At 37.6% G+C, this 22,148-nt stretch overlaps 1 protein-coding gene across 16 annotated transcripts in view; it reads right to left on the bottom strand.

Annotated features, from left to right (window-relative positions):
• ECT2L (epithelial cell transforming 2 like) overlaps window positions 1-22,148 on the bottom strand; it is a 79,236-nt gene that overhangs the window by 34,900 nt on the left and 22,188 nt on the right. For 13 of the 16 annotated variants that reach the window (XR_003512667.1, XM_027551690.1, XM_027551698.1 and 10 more), the window contains 5 exons: window positions 8,127-8,289; window positions 4,230-4,482; window positions 3,250-3,418; window positions 2,371-2,509; window positions 403-571 (listed from right to left, as the gene is read on the bottom strand). Coding sequence is in view for 15 of the 16 variants with exons in the window: in XM_027551690.1 (XP_027407491.1) it covers window positions 403-571; window positions 2,371-2,509; window positions 3,250-3,418; window positions 4,230-4,482; window positions 8,127-8,289 (893 nt within the window). In the remaining variant the exon portion in view is untranslated. Of the gene's footprint in view, window positions 1-402; window positions 572-2,370; window positions 2,510-3,249; window positions 3,419-4,229; window positions 5,742-7,417; window positions 8,290-22,148 lie in introns of those variants that run through there. The other 3 variants (XM_027551703.1, XM_027551700.1, XM_027551702.1) reach the window with 3 other exon arrangements.

The raw sequence follows: 22,148 nt of genomic DNA, 5'->3' as shown, positions 1-22,148 counted from the left end.
TTCCGTGGGGCAGCAGTGTGAGTTACCAGCTCACAACATGGTTGGTCAATGGCCAGTCAAGTCCTGGGACTTTGCAACCAAGTTCCAAAGTGGAAATGTTTCCCATGATTGTCAATCAATAAATAAGTCCTAGAGAGCAGAAGTAACGCTCCCAGGCATGGGAAACTTCACTGTACCTTTCACCTCCTGGGAACTGAATGTGATGATTCAGCTAGTCTGCATGTGTCTGCACCGATTTCTAAAGGAGTCCTGGAGACTGCCTTCCTAAGCCCCAAGTAAAGAAAGAAAAGAGTAAGAAGGAACTCCTCCTGCCTGCTTGCTTTGAGCTAGGATATCAACCTCCTTAAATTGTGGACAAACACTACCTCAGTGCAAATTTTTCTTCCCAATCCCCAGTCTTACCTTGGAGTAAGTTGATTTCTCTGCTATCTCCGTCACTGAATATTCCCACACTCTGTGCCATCTGCCCATCCAGAGCTTTTTCTATGAGATAAAGTAGGGTCTCCAAGGTTAGGCCACTGTGTTCATACACCACAGAAATGACACCTGCTCTAACACTGTTCGCCACCATCTAGAAAACAAAACCAGACCAGTAGGAACCAAAGCCCATTACTTTAGAACGTGTCACTCACTCAGTCATGTCCGACTTTGCGATTCCATGGACTGTAGCCCACAAACCTTCTCTGTCTGTGCAATTCTCCAGGTAAGAATACTGGAGTGGGTTGCCATTTCCTTCTCCAGGGGATCTTCCTGACCCAGGATCAAACCCAGGTTTCCTGCATTATAGGCAGATTCTTTACCATCTGAGCCACCAGGGAAGCCTGTTACTTTAGAATACTTCTTAATAAATTAAAAACAGTGACTATGTAATCTGTGATTTTTGAAGACTATTGTTTTTCTTCAGAAATTATAGGAGGAAGATGATAAGTTTTCCCCATCACGTTTCTTTTTAAAATTATTTTCTTTCTTTTCTAACGGGAAATTTGAGTGCATTTGTAACTCCACCACTCAAAGAAACACTAATGAATTATTTTCTTCCAGTTTTTTTATCTTTGTACACACCCATGCACAGTGACACATACACTAAAGCAAAAAAACTTATGTAATTTTGTAATGGACTTCTTAGATTTTGTTTTCCTCTTAATTATACATTTTTGAATGATCAATATTTAGTATTAATACTAAATACTAAATATTTATAAATAGTAATCAATACTAAATATTTATTTAGTATTAAATAAATGCTAAAACCACTGTTCTTTGAATTCAACAACCAACCAGATAAATTTTCACTTTGATAAAGTTAATTCCTTAGCAGCAGTCAGGTTGGAAAGTCATTGAAGGCACTGATTTTTCCCAAAACCTCATGCCACTTTCTGGAGATCACAGTTCAACTCAATAGAGAACTACCACATGGTTTCATGGTTTTTACCTAAACCTCCATTACATTCATGAGTCTGGCATAGTCTTACATAAAGAAGACAAACGGGATCATGGATTTATTCAATTCCACTTTATTCACTCTTACTCTGTCATCAGTTATCCTCTGTGCCCAGCATGAGGTATTTTTAAACATTACAGAAACTATCTACGGCCCACATGGAGATCAAACTCTGATCTTGCTTTCATATGGATCCATTAAGCTAGCCTGTTGTAAATGATCAAAGTCAACTCCTAGATGTTCAACAGTGAAGTGATTTAATACCTTGAAAGCAACCATTTTCTTACAAATAAGAATTTTTTGCAAGAACTTTCTAAGTAAGCCAACAAATACAGTCTACTAATGCCATGCTTTACATATATGTGTATCAGTGCATGCATATGTACATATACATGCATACTCAGTATACATGCTTCCTATGTCTTCTTTATGCTTCTTTTTTCTTATTCACATTAAAATTTAAAATATATAACTTCATTATAGAAAGAGCATATTTTCATTTAAAGTCACCTTCATTAAGTAGATCACAAAATAGATTTCTGACAGTTTTCTTTTTAGAGATGCTAGTTACAGGATATTATTAAATTCCTTAGTCATTCCAAAGAAATTTTAAAATAATTTGTATCACTTTGCTTTTTTGTGGATTAGGGGCAAAAAATTGAATTTAACAAAAATTTATTGGACCTCTAAAAGCAAGGCAGTTGGGCCTTTAATACTTTTAAAAAATAATTTTGATTTATGGTTATTTTTATTGCTTCTGAGTTTTAAAACTGTTTGGGTCTGTACATTTCCACTTAGATCAGACAGCTTTCCTTTTAGGAGATGAATCATTTTCATACACATGGTGACCAAAAGATTGCCATACGTCTACTCTAGGGGAGATTAAAAAACCCAATTCAGAGAAGGACTGGCCTCCTAACCCACTGTACCTCATATGCAGGAATCCGAGATGATATTAATATGAAGTGTGGCTGGAGAGCATTTGAAGAACCGCTGTCATTTTTATAAACTCCACGCCAACTTTTCTTCGATAATAAAGGGTAGGAATGGCATCCAGAAATGTTGCTTCTATAAGGATAAGAGGGGGGAAAAGTGAAGTTTTTATTTTCTCTAGTTTGACTTTGATAAGTGAGCACCATTGAGTCCTCTGGGCATCAGTTCTCTGTACAAGGCAAGCGGCTTCAGGCCCTCGGTCTCTCCCTGTGGTTTTCAGGGATGTCAGCAAAGGGGACTCCTGGGTGAGTGGGGTCAAAGGTGCCCACTGGGTGTCTCCTCCTGTCTTCATGGGATGCTAGAATGTGTTCTTGGAAATTTTGTAGGGCACTTAAAACCAATGTACTGACATACTAAAGGGTTCAAAACAACAGTTGAAAAGGAAGCAGCCATGATATTTTAAATTTCCCTAATCACCTGGGCCTCATGGTTTTTTCAAATAATGTCTATTATTTTCTACAGCCACCTCATCCCCACAACCATTCAGATATACTTACTCCATTAAAAAAAATAATTCTGGAAAAATATTATTTTTGCTCAATAACTTTACACAGAAAAACTGCTACATCCACAATATAGCTTCTTTGCAGAGTTAAGAATATGTGAAATGTAAATTTTGAATGTTACATATTTACTTCAGAAAGCATGTTTAAGACCACTGTTGTTGAAGATTAAGGAACTATTTTTATTGCTATTTTATAGGATAAGAGTGATTTAATTATACAAGACCACTGCATGTTAGCTAAATTATTCTAGAATGAATTCTTGGTATCATGGGAAGGTGCTGAACCTTCAGCAGATGAAGGTTTGCTTACCGCTTGGGCAAAGATTCTAAAGATGACAAAACAAGCTGTTTCTCCAAAGTTTCGTGTAATCCCACTCGATCCCTCGCAGTCTGGGAGAGACGTGGTTGGCATTTGGATTTGAACAATCTAGAGCAGTGTGTTCCACTCACCCAAGGGGGTCGAACTTTGAACAACTCCTCTGAAAAACAAATAGCAGCAGGCTTGGCTGTTTACTTCAAGCTTCTCCCAGCCAAGTCTACACAGATAAAGCCATCAAAATTAAAGCTGTACCAGGGCAGTATTCCAGATGGCAGTAATTACAGCCATTTTACAGACTCTCTTTGGTTCTCTTATCCTCTCCGCTCTGTAGCTGCAAGTTACCAGTCACTTCAGGTCAAGAAACAAAGCTCAGAGAATAAGCAACTCTTTTCTTGTAGAAACCAGTTCATCAATTTGTAGGCTTCACATCATTTTTGCCTTTCTTCTTGGCTTCAAGTAAATTTCCCATTTGTTACAGTCTCACAGAGGGTGAGTCAGTGAAAAAGCAAGATGGGAGAACTCAGATCAGGTTTGCTAATTACATACTGCGCAGATCAGAGGGCTTAGCTAAGAGCATGTCTCATCCCTACTCCCTTTTCACCTTAAAAAAAAAAAAGGTCATTCTTCTTGCTTCCATTTCCATTTTCATTTTTCCTATGTTGTCATCAATACTAATTCTTCTGAATTGTCCTGAATGTATTTATTTGCTTTTGCCTGTGCTTGTGCTTCTCTCTCCTTATCTTTAGTCTCATGGAGGCACTGGCATTTAACTTTACATATTTCATTGGAAATCTTTTTGCTTTCTTAGTTAATAGTAAAGAACAGAGAGCTTTCCCTGACATACTTTAAAGAATGCCTCCTATAGGCTATTTCAAAAAGATGGTGCTATCCTCTTCTGTGGGAATTTGTATGTAAATCCATTGGTTTCTACAATACTCGGCTAAGACATAAAGTTGTAAAATGCCACTCACTCTTATGTAGTGCAGTTTTCTCCCAAATTATTTTCCTTAGGCACCTTTCTCTTTGCCTCTCCTGTAGCTCTTCATCTTCTGTTTTGGGTTCATTCAGAGTCCCATAAACAGCAGCAGCTTCCCTAGGGGTTAGCCAATCTAAGTTGGACACACAAGCAATGTAATGGTGTTTCCAAGCACCGTACTCATTATCTGTTGGTGTATAGGGCAGAAACCATCCAAACTTAATGCATTTGGGCATCCATAAGCAATCCTTCAGAAAAAGAAATGAGAAAGATGAGTTGCAAGGACCGTTTCCTAGTAATAATCTTTTTAGGCACATAGATAATTTTTTCTTATTACATTGAGATTTTTAGTGCAGTTGACTTGCCATCTAAACTTGATTCTGAGAAATAAGATGCATACCTTACTCCACAGGAAAAATATTATTTGATGAACATGTATATTTTATATGAATATATGTATTAGTCATCTTTGTACACTTATTCAATGCTCCCATAGCATATGCACCAGATTCTGAGAATTCTGCTTCTAGCGATGGTATGGTTATTTGTTTAACACCAACCTTTGCACTGGGAACAACTTTAATTGACCCATATAATACTGCCAATATGCAACCAGTTTTGAGATATGAAAACAGCAAATTTCACGTGGTTTTATCTAATCAAATATATAGACAAAATACTATAAAACAATTACTTAAGCTACCAATTCAATAAGGACTTGTAAAACCAAGACCTTAGAGGAGGGAAACCCAGAAAAGTAATATCCTGATCGGTCTCACTTTTCACTTCAAGACACTTGACAGTTCCAAAGCAAAACTAAGGCTGAGAAGCAGAGCAGGAAGTTATGACTGAAAGATTTAGAAGAGGTTAAGAACTTCTTAACATCTTAAGATGTAAGGATTCTTGCAAGGAAGAGAGGAAACATTCAGAGCTCACAAAGGGGCATAGCCTTGGTAACGACACCTGGCTTTTAGCTGAGATCCTTTTCAGTAAGAATGACAAAGAAATAGGTTGAAACTAGCTTTGAAATATCTCATTCTCTGATTGGATTTAAATAAGCTATTCCTAGCCTAACCAAATGCTAGAAGCAAGTTCTCTCTGAAGGAAGATAACATCATCTGGATACTCAAATTATTGTATCAGTTTTTTATATGAAATATTTGGTACTCAACCAAAAATAGCAAGCACACAAAAAAGACAAGAATTGTTTGTTTCTTGTTTTTTAGTAAATAGAGACCCTCAGGAGATCCAAAAGTTGTTAATTATCAGGCACAAACTTAAAAAAAAAAACTTGTAGTTAATACACTTAAGAAATTAAATGGCTGGGAGGAAAATTTTGGCAAAGTAATCAGACCAACACTCTAAAACTTAAAAATATAATAACAAATTTAGAACTCAAGGGACAAGTTTAAAAGCAAATTAGAGTCCAGCTAAAAAGATAATTTTGAACTGTGGTGTTGGAGAAGACTCTTGAGAGTCCCTTGGACTGCAAGGAGATCCAACCAGTCCATCCAAAAGGAGATCAGTCCTGGGTGTTCATTGGAAGGACTGGTGTTGAAGCTGAAACTCCAATACTTTGTCCACCTGATGCGAAGAACTGACTCATTTGAAAAGACTCTGATGCTGGGAAAGATTGAGGGCAGGAGGAGAAGGGGAGGACAGAGGATGAGATGGGTGGATGGCATCACTGACTCGATGGACATGGGTTCCGGGAGTTGGCCATGGACAGGGAGGCCTGGCATGCTGCGGTTCATGGGGTCGCAAAGAGTCAGACAGGACTGAGTGACTGAACTGAACTGAAAAAGATAATTAGTACACTGAAAGCTAAGCCAGAAGAAAAATCCAGACTGAAACACTGAAAGCCAGAACAATGGAAAAGACACATAGAAGAATATGAACCTTATGGGACATGGTGAATCAATGTAATAAATTGAAACCCAGAAGAAAAAAAGAAAAAGTGGAGCAAAAGCAATATATGAACAGACGGAATCTGAGAGCTTTGCAAAGTTGATAAAAGACATAAAATCCCCAATTTATAAATCAGTGCCAAATACAAAACAGGATAAATTCACACACACACATGCACATGCACACACCCCTCTGTACATGTTGCTTAGTCACTAAGTCGTGTCTGACTCTTTGCAACCCCATGGACTGTGGCCCATCAGCCTCCTCTATCCATAGGATTTCCCAGGCAAGAATACTGGAGTGGGTTGTCCTTTCCTCCCCGAGGGGATCTTACTTGCAGAAAACCAAAGACAGAGAAAAAGATCCTAAAAGAAGCTAGAGAAAACAAACTACCTTTCAGGACCAGCAATAAAACCCCCTACTTTTCAAGAAAATTATGAAAGCCAGAGAACAATGGAACATTTTCAAATTTCTAATAAACAATTAATTACCAACCTAGAGTTCAAATTCCCAGTGAAAATATCCTTCAAATTTGAAGGTGAAATAAAGATATTTTCAGACAAAAACTAAGAGAATCTATCAGTAGAAAGCTGTACTAAAAGAAATATTAAAGAGAATTCAGAAAAAATTGAACCCTGTAGGGAAATCAGAGATGCAGAAAGGTATGAAGTATAACAGAAAAAGTTTACTTGTAAATAAATATTGACTATTAAACAGTTATAAATATTCATGAGGTATGCATATATTTTATATACAATAGAGATATTATAAGGTATATTTATATTTATTATTATATATTTACATATAATATATATTTTAATATATATTTGTGTATTTTATATGTGTTTATGTGTAAACTTAAATGTTTGAGAACAAAAGCATAGAAACTGAGCAGGGAAGCAAATGGAGTTAAAGAGTTCTATGCTTGCATTACCTCAGAGGTAGTAAAAAACCCTAGGATAAGTGCTGTAATCTCTATGGTAGCCATGAAAGAACTGCTAAAGAATTTACAATAAATCTAAGAAATATTTAAGTTAATCCTAAAGGAAGACAGAAAAACAAAATATAAAATAGTAAATAAAAATAGTAAAATGGTGGACTTAAGCCCAAATATATCAGTATTTACATAAACATGAACAGACTAAATGATTCCAGGTAAAAGTTAAAGATTGTCAAGTGGTAAAAGAAAACCACTACCATATTCTGCTTATAAGAATGTTCCTTAAATGTAAGGACAGAGAAAGGTTGAAAGCAAAAAAAGAGGAAACAGTATACCATGGGAACACTAAACCTGGATTCACAAATGCTATAAATCCAGGGCTCACAGTTGGCTTTTCATGTGGCCCCTCCATGGAGAGCCAGGAATTCTGTGAGATCAGAATATCAACGTAAGTCCGTCCTGCAAAATTTGTACAAGTTAAAGGAGTAAATTATTGATTTGTATTTAAAGTATGCCGATTATTACATTCCATTAAGTCTTTTAAAAGTAAAGAGATAAACATCCCAGAGGCAGAATTAATGGCAGCAGATGTAGAAGATCTAGTTTTATATTCTTCAACAGAGGTTAGCCAAAGAAAGAGCAGTTAAAGTTGTGGTTGTAGAGCAAATTTAAGGTGGGTTATCATGACTAAAACAATATCATTTAAAACCAAATCTTAAATAAATTTTCACAAAATATTGAACTTCTTAACCAAGATAAATTATTTTCTAAATAACTAAATTGACTATTTAAAGATTATCAGAATTACATGAATTATTAGAATAGTGTATATCCCCTGACTTATAAAATAAATTACTGTATTTAATTCCCCCATTAAATATAATTCCCCATAAAAAAATTCCCTATTTTTTCTCTTAAGGATAAATTAATTATGGTTCAGACACCCTCAATTATTATTTTCAGGGACAGGAGCTACCCTCATTGCCTCATTACAGATGACAGTTATATCTGAGTCCTATTACTAGGAAGTGACAAATGGTAAACCTGTTCAGTTAAAAATTTCCAGGGCCAGCTGACTTGTGCAGCTGCACACAAATCTTTTGGATTCAGAAAGGAAAAGATATATAGAGAAATGAAGCGTGGTAACACTGTAGAGAAATCCACTTTGGCCACTTGCATCCTTTCTGAAAACCAGTCTTGGATAACCCTAAAAAGAAAAATACAGAAATTTAGTTCAGAACACTAAAATTTTAAATTGATTAAAAATCCTGTATAAATATTGGTCACTGTTCTTTCTCTAATATTCTACCTTTAAAAAAATTAAGTCCTAAATAACATATGGCTAGATTTTTAAGAATACTGTATCCACATTCAATGGTCCATTCTAAAGAGGAAAATGAATTATCAATACAAAATTATATATTATCAATATAAATCAATATCTAAAATTCACAGGGGAAAAAAATTCTGAAATAAACATGGTTGTATACAATGTAAATCTGGGTTTTTTCTTTACCCAAATTCAATAAATCAACAAGTCCTGCCAGCTCTACAAATAGACATCCCCCAAAATATATGCCCCAACACAACCACTTCTCTCAACCTCCACTGCCTTTTCTCTGTTCAGAGAACCACCACCTCTCTCCTGGGCAAGTGCAGCCACCTCCTGATTACCTCACTGCTTCCAATCCAGTCTTCCTGGAGCCCATTTTCCACACAGTAGCCCAAGTGGTTACTACAGCCTACCAGGCTCCTCCATCCATGGGATTTTCCAGGCAAGAGTACTGGAGTGGGGTGCCATTGCCTTCTCCTTTTAAATATATAAATTAGATAATATCACTCATGCAAGTAAAAGTCTGCAGTGATTTCCCAGTGCAATTAGAATAAAAACCTATAGCTCCATCACACTTCATTGTGAAATAGTAAATGTCTTCCTCTTGACAAAGCAAGATTGTCTACACTCACTACTTTAACATGGGATAGAGATACTTGCTAGTTCAATAAGGGAAGAAAATAATAAAAGGTATATGTATTGGAAAGAGAGCAGTAAACTGTCTCAATTCATGTACCATGTATATATAATCTATAAAACTTTAAATTAACTTATTAGTAAAAAATTATTGATAATTTTATATTTTTTAGATGTTTATAGAATCTATAGCAACATCCAATTTTATATTCCTGATATTACTAATTTACATTTCCTCTCTGTTTTCCTTGATTACTCTTCCTAGGAGTTCATCAATTTTGTTACTATTTATAACAAACCAGTTTTTGTTTTCATAGTTTTTCTCTATTGTTTGTTCTCTATTATACTGATTTCCATTCTTCATCAATTCTCTCCTTCTACTTACTTTGGGTATAGTTTGCTATATTTTTCCCCCCTTTTCTTAAGGTGGAAATTTAGATTGTTAATTTTTAATTGTTTTTTTCTTTAACAAAAATATTTACATTATATTATCCCTCTAAGCTGTACTGCAGTCCACTTTAGCCATGTCGTATTTTCATTGTCATTCAACATTGAAATATTTTCTAATTTCTCTTGTGATTTTTATTTGACCATAGGTTATTTATAAGTGATGTTAATCTCTAAATATTTGGGGATTTTCTAGATATCTTATTTTTATCAATCCCCAGATTTATTACATTGTTGTTAAAGAATATACTTAATAAAATTTCAAGAATTTTGAAATGTTTGAGTCTTAGTTTGTGGACTAGGAAATAATGCATCTTGATAAATGTTACTTTGCTCATAAAAAACATATATTTGGAAATTGTTGTGTCTAGTTTTCTATAAATGTTAGTTCTAGGAGAATGAGAAGATTGCTCAAGTCTTCTATATTCAAACTAATTTCCTTTTCTTTGGTTCTATTCTGTCAGTTTTTGTTTTGTGTAATTTCAAACTCTGTTATTTGGTACATAAACATTTATAATTGTTGTGACTTCTTGATGAATTGTTACTCTTCTCACTATAAAATGCCCATCTTTATCGCTCTGGTAACATTCCTTGTCTTGAAGTCCATTTTGTCTGATATTAATGTTGCCATCCTACTTTTATATGCTTACTATTTGCATAATATATATTTTCCTATTATACTTGGAGAAGGAAATGGCAACCTACTCCAGTATTCTTGCCTAGAGAATCCTGTGGATGGAGGAGCCTGGTGGGCTGCTGTCTATAGGGTCGCAAAAAGTCGGACATGACTGAAGAGATTAGCTTGCATGCATGCATTGGAGAAGGAAATGGCAACCCACTCCAGTATTCTTGCCTGGAGAATCCCAGGGACGGAGAAGCCTGGTGGGCTGTCGTCTATGGGGTCACGCAGAGTTGGACATGACTGAAGTGACTTAGCAGCAGCAGCAGCATTCTTATACTTTACCAATAAGTGCCTTTATATTTAAAATGTAGGGAATTCTCTGGTGGTCCAGTGGTTAGGGCTCCATGCTTCCACTACAAGGGGTACGAGTTTGATCCCTGGTTGGGGAACTAAGATCCCACATGCCACATGACATGGCAAAAAAAAAAAAAAAGGTCATATTTAAAAGTGTTCCTTGTAGTCAATATACAGTGAGATTATCTTTTTGTTCACTTGACAAACATTGTCTTTATTTGATGGTTTAGTCTGCTTATATTTAATTTAATTATTGTTATATGCTCTGTTGCTAAGTCATGTCCAACTCTTTTGTGACTCCATGGAGTGTAGCCCACCAAGTTCCTCTGTCCATGGGATTTTCCAGGCAAGAATATTATAGTGGGTTGTCATTTCCTTCTCTAGGGAATTATTGTTATTGTTGCTGTGTTGTTCAGTTGCTAAGTCATGTCTGACTCTTTGAAACCCCATGGACTGCAGCACACCAGGCTTCCTTATCCTTCACTATCTCCCGGAGTTTGCTCAAATTCATGTCCATTGAGTTGGTCATGCTATCTAATCATCTTATCCTCTGCCGCCCCCCTTCTCCTTTGTCTTTCAACCTTTCCCAACATCAGGGTCTTTTCCAGTGAGTCAGCTCTTCACATCAGGTGGCCAAAGTATTGGAGCTTCAGCTTGCACATCAGTCCTTCCAATGAATTTTCAGAGATGATTTCCTTTAGGATTGATTGGTGATAGTTGAACCCAAATCTCAATTTTGTTATTTGTTGTTTGGTTGTCCCATCTGTTTTATGAAACTTTATTCCTCTTCTCTTGCCTTGATTTGAATTAATAAACATTTTTGTATTCCATTCTAATTCCTTTATTTGTTTTTTAGGGTATCTTGGCACTACTTTTTAAAGCTGTTTCCAGGAAGTATGATATGCATCTTTAACTTTTCATAGTCTACATAGAGCTAATATTTATGTAAAATTAAAGAGCAGTGCAATGATACAATTCTCACTATCCTTTGTGCATTTGTTGTCATCTCTACTGCATCTATTTATGTTATAAACCCCACAATACATTGTTTTGCTTTAGTCATATATCTTTAAAATAACTTTAAAATTTTATATTTTCTCCCACATTTATCACTTCCTGTGCTCTTCATTCCTGCTTTTAAATCCAAGTTTCCATCTGGTATCAATTTCCTTAGCCTGAGAACTTCCTTTAGCATTTCTTTATTGAAGGTCTTCTGACAACAAATTTTGTCAGTTTCCTTTTATTTGAAAATGTCTTTATCTTACATTAATATTTGTACCACTATTATGACTCCAGTAATTAATTTAAATAATTTCATCCTGTACCCAACCTGGTTTCTGCCATATCCTATTCATCTTCCTCAATCATCCCCATATTATATTAAAGCAAATCCAAGACATTATATAATTTCATCCATAAATATTTCAGTGTTTATCACTAAAAAAGAAAAGTTAAGCATAAACTATATCATATGTTAATACATTCAACAATAACTTCTTAATATGACATCCACAAAGAAAACTTCTAAAATACAATACCCTTCAAGAAAACTTCTTACATGCATGCCACCTAAGCACAGATAGATCTTGAAGGAATACAAAGTCCAAGGCCCTACTAAAGTGATCATCTTAGAGGCCCTCTTAGGCCAAAAAACATTTCATGGTCCATGAAGGATGTTCTGCTGGCCCTGCAGCTAACAATTACACACACAAAAAAAGACACTTAATACCTGATTGTTCTCTTTATATGTTAGCAATAAACATCTGCTACAGTTCCAAGCCTCCAGGTAGCAATCCAGTTATCAGTAAATTAAACTCCCTGATTTCCTCCAAACTCTGCAGAATCACTGACATTTTGTGACTAATCTTACAGCTAATTGAAAACTTTGGTATAAGAACCTACCAGAACTCATTTACCTAACGCCACTGGGACTTCAAGACTTTTTCTCACTAAGTGGCTGCTGCTGCCCTATTACTGAGTCCTAATGGACACAGATTAACTCACTGAAAGAACAGTGATGACTCTGAGCAGATTTCATTCTTCAGTGGGTCTTCTCTGACCTAAATGTCCATAGAGCGGGCCAAGCCTCAGAAAGTTTCAATGCAAAATGAAAATGGCACCTCCAGTGAGGGACAAAAAAAAAGACCTTAGTTACCCTCACCAACAGATTGTTAAATATCCATTAGACCCAGAGACAGTTTTGACCATGAAATAACAAACTTATGGCTTAACTGGAGCCCCCTATCAAGTCCTGGGAGAAAGAAATGTTCTACCTTGCAATAGAACACCATTTCGTACATATAGAAGAAATTAAGAAATGAGAAAATCAGCTATCACAGTAATAAGTACTTCAGATTAGAATCAACAACATATGCTGAAGACTAGTGGGTAAAACTTTGATGAGAAAAAAATACTTGCATAAATACTTTTTAATTAATTTAAAACTAATCACTCAAATACTTTTAAATTATTAATAAATACAAAATACTTTATAATTAACCATCTTAACAAAGTGGTAAAGTCAAGATCATTAACAGTGGGATAACCTGATATACTATACCCCCAGTATGATCCACTGAGAAGAACACAGCATCAAGTCTGTGTTATTCCTGCCAAGAATGTATGACCTCAAAGTAATCTTGAGGAAATATCAGTCAACCACAAACTGAAGGTCATTCAACAAAGTAGCAGCTCTATGCTCTTCAAGTGTCAAGTAAGAAAAGAAAGGAAAAACATGAATTTTGCCATATTGAAGGTGGATATATAGACTTGAGAACTAAATACAACCAATGGCCTTGGTTGGATTTTGGACTGAGAAGGAAAGGATGATTGTAAAAGACATTGTTGGACCAATCAGGAGAACTGAATGGCATCTGTGCGTTGGACGCTAGTGTTGAATTGATGATAATTTCCTGACATTGGAGGACGTACTGTGATTTTTCAACAGAGTACACTTGATTTTTAGGAAACATACTGAACTGCTTAGGGTTAGTGGGGCATTACGTCTACAACTCACTCTCAAATAATCAGAATAATAAAGAAAAAATGGTAAAATGTTAACAAGCAATCCAGGTGAAAAGTTTAAAGAAACTACTTGCATTAGCTTTGCACCTTTTCTCTGTAAGTCAAATTTATGTAAAAAGTTGTTTTGTTTTTGTTTTTTAAGAAGCAACTATTTGCTTCAGTTCCAAGGTTTAATGATTGCCTATTATTTTTGTGTGTTCTACTCCCCTGACTTTATGTCACTGCTTTTTCTTGATCCTTGTCCATGCAGCTTTATCATAACTGGAGATAGAACAGAATGGTTTAAAATGAACCTGCAGTCTGGAAAGGATGGGGATTGGGGGTAAGCAGGAGGGCAAAAGATGGAGTTCTGTACCTCCTGGCAGCACAGAGTATCCACAGACAGAAGTGTCTCATAGGGATCTTCTCAGTAGTGACAGTGACTAACATTCAAACTGAATGAGACTTGTGACAACAACAAGCACAGTTAATCCCAGTGGATTCATGACCTTAACTCCTCACTGTCTGAGGTAGGCTTCACAATCATTCCACGGGCCCTTGAGAGACAATTTGCTCTCATTTGGAATTCTAAAATAGATCAATAAAATAAATGCAAAACAGGAGTTTTCAGCCTCCTTTTCAAAGACAGGTCTCAGTATCTTCGGAGTCTTTGTTCCCAGCCACGTTAGCAACTACTGTTCTACCCCAGTCAAGTAAAGGAGAATCAAGTCTGAGTTGCTTTTTAAAGTAAACCTTAATTACACATGTTTTATATTTGTTCCTAGTCTTCGCTGTTAAAGGAAACATTCAAGTATAATGAATCTTAAGCATGAAGGAAAGAAAATGCTTCAGTCACATTAAAAAAAGAATCAGTGCATGAGGAGCAGAGAAATAGGGTGGTTTGTAGTAACGACACTGTGGCTCATTGCATTTTAGTTAATGTCGCAAAGTAAGAAATCCGTGAAGAGAAATAACAACATGTGAGGAGACAATGAACAAAATGTGCTTTGCTCATTTGCTGTGACAGGGATAGCTTCATTTAAATAATTCATGATAATGCCTCGCAGTGTGCTGTTCAATGCACAATGTGTGCTTTGCAAAAATAACCAGCCTTAGTAATATGGAACTTGAATCTAATTCTTTGTTCTAAAATTTCTGATAAGAAGTAGAAATAAGCTGCCACAATCATGATGAAGCAGCTGAGAAAGCAGGTTGGAGAGGTGGTCTGGAGAGGGCTGAGCGGACTTGGCAGAGCTCCTTGCCTTCTAGTGGTTTAGGTAGCGTCTCCATGTCTTATCTAGCAGCTTCATACACACTTGATGAGGTGGTAAGGTCTGTGCTAGGTGGATTTTCACATGGAGGCGAGTGTCACACAGAATAACCACTGGGTCTGGGGTGGACAGAAAATGGAGAACCATGTGCTGAGGTCTCCAGTAGCAAAAAGAGCAAACCTAGGTGTGGGTACAGCAATAAGGAGGCTGACTGAAGATTTTTAAAAGATTTTTAAATAATTTGTATATGCAAATTCATAAATAGTTAAATGGATACATAAAAGCATAAAAAGTAGAAGGTCACATTTTAAGTGGTGCAATTATGGGTGATTATGGTATTTTCCTCTTTTTGCTTATTCACAGTTTCTAATGCATCTACAAAGGCCTGATTTTATAGAACTATTGAATAGAGAGAGAAGGCCCATGGCTTTCACACAAGTGGTCCCCTCCAAATGGAACACTCATTCTCCAAGTCTTGGCTTGTCTATCTCTAAACATCCTTCAGATTCCAGCTGAAGTGTCAAATCCCCAAGGAAGGCTTCCCTGAGCCCCTGTACTAGGTGAGATCCCAGTTACTTTTCCTGTGTCACTTAGCACAACCGTAGCTATTTCCTTGATATTGATTGGGTTGACCAAACCTGCCGAGAGTTATGGAAAATAAAGGATAATGCATGTACTTGGACTTGATATCACTATGTGAGTGCAGGATGACTTTCCTTGTGTGATTCTTATTATTATATGACTTGTGACCAATGAAGCAAAATAAAGTTCTGAGGCAGGAGCACAAAACTTTCTCTGGAACCAAAATGGCAGATCAAAGTCACATGGCTTGTAAAAAGCTAGTTTTGTGACATATAGGTGAGCATATAAAGTGGGTTTGGGGGGTGATATTTCTGGGGTACTGACAGAATCCTCTCACCTTCCCAATAGGCTGACCGTTTCTGTTCCCCAAACACTTCCCCTTGTGAGGCTACTGTTTGCTCACTGAGCCCTGCCTACTTAATTCCCTCTCATACTTAATTCAATCTCATATTCTTTGCCAAAACCTGTATCCTTTACACTTGAATTGCACTATAGTGTAAGCTAAGCACTATTTTTGTGTTTCTTTTCTAGCTAACCCTCAAATATTTTAGTCCTTTTTTTTGACTCATTCACCATTTAAAGTCTTTCTCTTCTACAGGACTAGAAGCCCCATAAAAAAATTAAAAAGGCATAGCAGCAGTCTTGTTGGCTGCTCTGTCCCCAGCACCTGAATGGTGCTTGTAGCTTAGCAGGGGGTAAATAAATATGTTTAAATTAGAATAAAGGATGAGAAAAAAAGTTGAAAAACAAGGAAGACAAAAATCACTGCTTGTATTAATTTCCTTTTCATTGTAACAAATTACCACTAACTTGGTGGCTTAAAGCAGTACATGTATCCTCTCGGAGTTCTGAGATCACAAGTCTGAAATCAGGTTCACTGGGCTACAGACAAGGTTTTGGCAGGACTGGTTTATTTCTGGAAACTCTAAGGGGAGATTTGTTTCCTTGTCTTTTTCAGGTTCTAGTTGCTGCCTGTTTTCCTTGACTCATATTCTCTTTCTCTACCTTCAAAGCCAGCAGCATGAGATGTTCAAATCGTTTCATCTCTTCCATCATCACATCATATTCTCTTCTGATTATGATGTCTCTTGAACCCATTACAAGGACCACTGAGATTATGTTGAGCCCCAATAATGCAGGATAATCTCCCCATCATAAATCCTTAATAACATCTGTGAAGTCCTTTTTCCATACAAGATAACATTTCTAGGTTTCAGGGATTAGGGCCTGGACATATTTTGAGACATTTATCCAGTTTACCACAGTGCTCCAGCTTCTAAGATATGCAGAATACTCCCAAATATTTCCAGGGGTGCTATTTTGTATTATCAAATATCCAGTGAGACTTATGGACATTCTTCTTTTCCCATTTTAGGACAAGTTTTAGTCTACTAAAATATGCACTTCAGAGGGTAGGAGTCTTTTACACTCTGTTTAGTGTTGAATCTCATGTACCCAGAACTATGCTTGTTATACAGTAGACCCTTGGTAAAGATTCATTGAATGTTTGATGAATAGACTTTGTCTGCTGACTTGGATGGTAAAGAATCTGCCTGCAATGTGAGTAGACCCAGGTTCAATCCTTGGTTTGGGAAGACCCCCTGGAGAAGGGAATGGCAACCCACTCCAGTATTCTTTGCCTGGAGAATCCCATGGACAGAACAATCTAGGGGGCTACAGTCCATGGGCTTGCAGAGTTGGACACAGCTGAGCAACTAACACTTTCATTTCACTTTCGCTTCTGGCATCTATCATTTATTTCCTCTTCTTTCGATAAAATAACCTCAATTCCTATTTGGTGGTCCATATAGTTCTACAGAAGCTGAGTTCAAAAATTACATGGTCAAGGCTAATTAAATTCATGTGGGTCAATCCCAAGGTCACAGCCAGCCACTGGCAGAAATGGGCATGGGCCCAAACTAATCCAATCAGAGTGAAACCAAAATAAGAATTTTTCTCTTCTGGACACAACTGAGGAACCATAACAGTTGAAGCCATGACCATTAAAGGTAGAGCAGTGGGGCAGAAAAAACACATCATTGGTTTTATTACTAAACCTCTGGATCAAGCTTCAACTGCAGCCAAACCTACGTCTGAGTTTTCCAATTACATGAGAGTAAAATATTTCTTTTATTATTTGTGTCAAGTTGAAAGTTACTTACAGTGAATTATTCTAAAACTGCTAAAAAGTATCAGATATGAAAGATGAAAAACCTACATAAACTGAACTTTTGCTTTGTTAATTGATAATAGGAAAGACAGGACACTCATGGTCTGTATCTCTGCCTCCAAGAAGGAATAGATAAAGAGGTGGAAGAAGCCTTGGGGTCTTCAGGTCACCCAGTTCAGTTCAGTTGCTCAGTTGTGTCTGACACTTTGCGACCTCATGGACTGCAGCACGCCAGGCTTCCCTCTCGACTACCACCTCCCGGAGCTTGCTCAAACTCAGTCCATCGAGTCAATGATGCCATCCAACCATCTCATTCTGTCGTCCACTTCTCCTCCTTCCATCAATCTTTCCCAGCATCAGGGTCTTTTCCAGTGAATTGGCTCTTCACATCAGGTGGCTGAACTATTGGAGCTTCAGCTTCAGCATCAGTCCTTCCAATGAATATTCAGGACTGATTTCCTTTAGGATTGACTGGTTTGATCCCAGGCCTTGTGTTATACACTTGACTATAAATCAAATCATCTTGGGAACTTAGTAAAAACAGCTTCCCAGCCCCACCCCAGGTATGTTGAGCCAAAATGTCTATGGGTGAGGCTCACAGTTCATTTTTAACAAATTCCAAGTGACTCTAATGGGGTCACCCTCCTCATTGTTGGTGAACTAGACTTCCTGTTGGTAGAAGAGGCAGCCTAGCAGATGTTGATGGTGATGCCAATCAGGTACAAAGTGTTGAATACATGCATGATGTACTTAGAAGAATGTAAAATCCTGTTTGAAGCCCTGAATTAAATACTTAAACTCTACAGGAAGGTCTGACAGGCTCTCTCCTATTGTGTAAAGGACATCAGTTTGACAACGAGGTGCTTTTTGTTTTTCCAAATCTATCTGGTTCTCTGCTAGATCCTGGAAAGTTGATATGACAAGACAGTGACAAGCAGATAAATGGACTGTTATGGACCACCTTAAAACCTGTTTATCTTCCCTTCTCTTTTCTTAGAGAAGGAAAATCAGGGCAGCTCCAGAGTTGGTGAATTCAAGAACTCAAAGTAGGCAAGGGTCAAGATTTTCTGTATTTTCACTTTGCCTGCTTAGTAGTTTGCTGTGTTCCTCAAGCTTGTTCTCAAGTTGTTCCCAAATGACTGACTACTGTGAGCAGAGCTTTGCACACAACAGAGACCACAGGCTATAGGGCAGATGAAGGCATGTCCTTTCCTCAAGTTCCTTTTTAGGTCCCTTTGAGAGTGAAGAAAATTCTCCCAGAAACTCTAGTAGCCACTCTTTTGTGTTTCCTTCAGCAGAGCCAAGATCCGCATGCCCTTTCCTAAACCAGACACCTCAAGGAGGAGGGAATGGCCATGATTCTGTCCAACTGTGACTTACTCTTTGGGTGTCGGGGTGACCCACCACCCCTGAAGCACAGGATAACTAGGAGGGGGAAGGGCTTTTAGGAAGATGAAGAGGAAGTGGGGAATGGTGTGGGTGGGAGGGTGTGTGATGGACAGTTTCTAGCCCTTTAAACAGGAATTGATGCAAGAAGAGGAAGGATCTCCATCCAGCTGCCCAAATGCCTTATCTACCCAAACTTTATAGCTGCCTATTTTTTTCCTCCCCTTCAGAGCACTTATCTCAGTCCTTTTTCCCTTTACACTTGAGTTATTACATGGAGATATTTCGTAAATGGATAAAAGCGGTTTTAATATCTGGCAGTACAACTCACTAATTTTTTTCTTTATCCTTAAATTTTTCATAGCTGTAATAGTCCATTCTCTTTTCCAGATTAGCTTTAGAATTAGTTTCTCAAAGTTCATAAGAAAATGCTCTTTGGGGATTTGTACTGGGATTGACTTGAATTGAAAGATTTATGTGGAGAGAACTGGTATCTTTAAATATAGCATATCTATCTATTTTCCCACATTTTTTCCTACTGTTCTTTAATACAGATTTCTAATTTCCTTCATAAAGGTCTTGTGCTTATCTTTATAGTTTTATGCAGCACACAAGGGAAGCAGAGCTGGGAGAAGAGAGAGAGAAAGAGCCATGGTAACATTGCTTGAATCTCAGGATCTAGCACAGCCTATAACTTGACAGGCTGTGTCAAATCTTAGGTCATTAAATTTCCTTTTCTTCTTTGTCTTGTTTGAATTCCATTTCTATTATTTGCACTTGAAAGCCTTCTGATCATGACACAGAGAAGGCAGGAAGAAAGATTACAGGTGTTCACTGAACATTTATTATGTATGTAATAAGAGCATCCTCCTTCTGCTTCTAAGATTTTTAGCCATTTAAGTCTTATAGGCAGCCACTTCTACTCTTTAGAAAAATTTATTTATTTTTAGCTGTGCTGTATCTTTGTTGCTGTGTGGGTTTTTCTCTAGTTGTGGCAAGTGGGACCTACTCTAGTTCCGATGCTTGGGCTTCTCATTTCAGTGGCTTCTCTTGCTGTGGAGCAAGAAAACGCTCTAGGGTGTTTTGTGGGCTTTAGAAGTTGCCACACGTGAGCTCAGTAGTCGCAGCTCCCACGCTCTACAGCACAGGGTCAATAGTTGTGGTGTATGGGATTAGTTGTTCTGCCACATGTGGGATCTTCCTGGAATTGAACCCATGTCTCCTGCATTGGCAGGCATTCTTTACCACTGAACCACCAGGGAAGCCCCACTTCTACTCTGACTCTGCCACAACCCTCCTGAAAATTTCTTAAAGAGATTCTTAAATACAGGATAGAGAAAAATAGTCTCCTAAAACCTTGTCTCCATTTTCCAGTAAATTATCTGTGGATTTGACTCTTCCTATGCAAGGGGTAAATGATACTTGGTAAATCTGGAAGCTAATATCATGTACTTTATAAATGACTGGAGTATTATCAGGGCTGCTACATTTGGAAAGCTGTACAGTAAACAAGTTTAGCAGGTGCCATTCACACAGATGACAGAGTGAAACAGCACCCTCTGGAGGTGTGCAATATGTAATGTGTGTTAGTCACTCAGTCATATCTGACTCTGTGTGATCCCATGAACTGTAGCCAGCCAGGCTTATCTGTCCATGGAATTCTCCAGGCAAGAATACTGAAGTGGGTTGCCATACCCTTCTCCAGCAATATGTAATACCCTTAGGTATTATTACTATGCATAATTCCTTCTGGAATCGCTTTATAGAAGTCTTGAATTGATTAAAAATGAAAAGTCTTCAATGAAGCAAAGTATTAATAATATCCTATATTCTAGAACTTGTAATATCTTGAAAAAAAGTCCTTCCTCCTAAAGAATTACCAAAGGAAAGTTTTTTTTTTCCTGATTATCTTTTTATTATCATTGTAATAGGAGCGTCTAACACATTTCCATTCATTCAAACAAGTATTTGTTGAGTGGCTACTATGAACCTGATGTTTTAAGTACTAGGGATGGAAAGAGATACCAGAATAAGTCCCTGCACTCATCGAGTTACCTTCTAATGGAATAGGCAGACAGTAAATAAACAAGCAAGTACTACTGTGTATAAAGAATGGCAGGTGGAGCTACACGCTGTGAAGAGAAGTGAAACATTACAAAAGGAGAAACAGGAAGTGAGGACTTCAAGTGCAGGGGCTTTGCCTAATGTAAGCCAGTGACTTTCTACCACACACTCTTACTCTGTCCCCACCTCTATCCGGTAAAAAAGCTTTGGGTTTAGGTTTCGCCTTTCCTTTTAAACTTCAGGATTTTCTTTCTTGAGGGATTCCCTGGTAGCTCAGCTGGTTAAAAAAAATCCACCTGCCATGCAGGAGACCCCAGTTCGATTCCTGGGTTAGGAAGATTCCCTGGAGAAGGGATGGGCTACTACTCCAGTATTCTTGGCCTTCCCTGGTGGCTCAGCTGGTAAAGAATCTGCCTGCAGTACAGGAGACCTGGGTTTGATTCCTGGGTTGGGAAGATTCCCCTGGAGAGGGAACAGCTACCCACTCCAGTATTCTGGCTTGGAGAATTCCATGGACTGTATAGCTCATATTCTCCTTTCCTTTTAAACTTCAGGATTTTCTTTCTTTGTTTCATCCACCCCTAAAAGCCACCCCCAAAACAAATACTGATATTTCCTGTGGCTGTCCATAACCATTTGATCTATGTGAAAGGGTAGAAATATTGAGTTGGCCAAAAAGTTTGTTTGGGGTTTTTTAGAAGACCCAAATGAACTTTTGGCCAACCCCGTATATCCAGAATATGAGGCTGATGAGAGGGAAGAAGCAGAATGACCCACATTTCTAGACCTGTCTTGGATATTTAGAAAACAATGTATCTCTGAATACTCCTGCCTCCTCTCCACCACCTCCACACAGAAATATCCTCCTTTCAAATGGACGGCAGTAATTCAGCATGATAAAGCTGTTCTGTATTTAAGGATAATCTAGAAGTATGTTGTCTTTGAAAAAGTTTCTGCACTAAATTTCCTCAGAGATTACAATTGAAACAAACAACCTAAACTGAGTCCTTCAAGGAACTCCTTGGGGGGGGGCGGGGGCGGGGGCGGGGGGCGGTGCGGTGTACTGAGATGAGAGTAAGAGGGGATGTTCCCTCTTATCTATACATGGGTTGGTACATTTTTCTGCCCTCCAGCCCCATTTCCAGGTGATGATGGAGATGAGTGACAAGAGCTAATCTTTATTTGGTTGTGATCTCCC

This window comes from Bos indicus x Bos taurus, chromosome 9 (assembly GCF_003369695.1).
Source record: "Bos indicus x Bos taurus breed Angus x Brahman F1 hybrid chromosome 9, Bos_hybrid_MaternalHap_v2.0, whole genome shotgun sequence".
Taxonomy (NCBI): Eukaryota; Metazoa; Chordata; class Mammalia; order Artiodactyla; family Bovidae; genus Bos; species Bos indicus x Bos taurus.
This window is presented reverse-complemented; position numbering and strand designations above follow the sequence as displayed.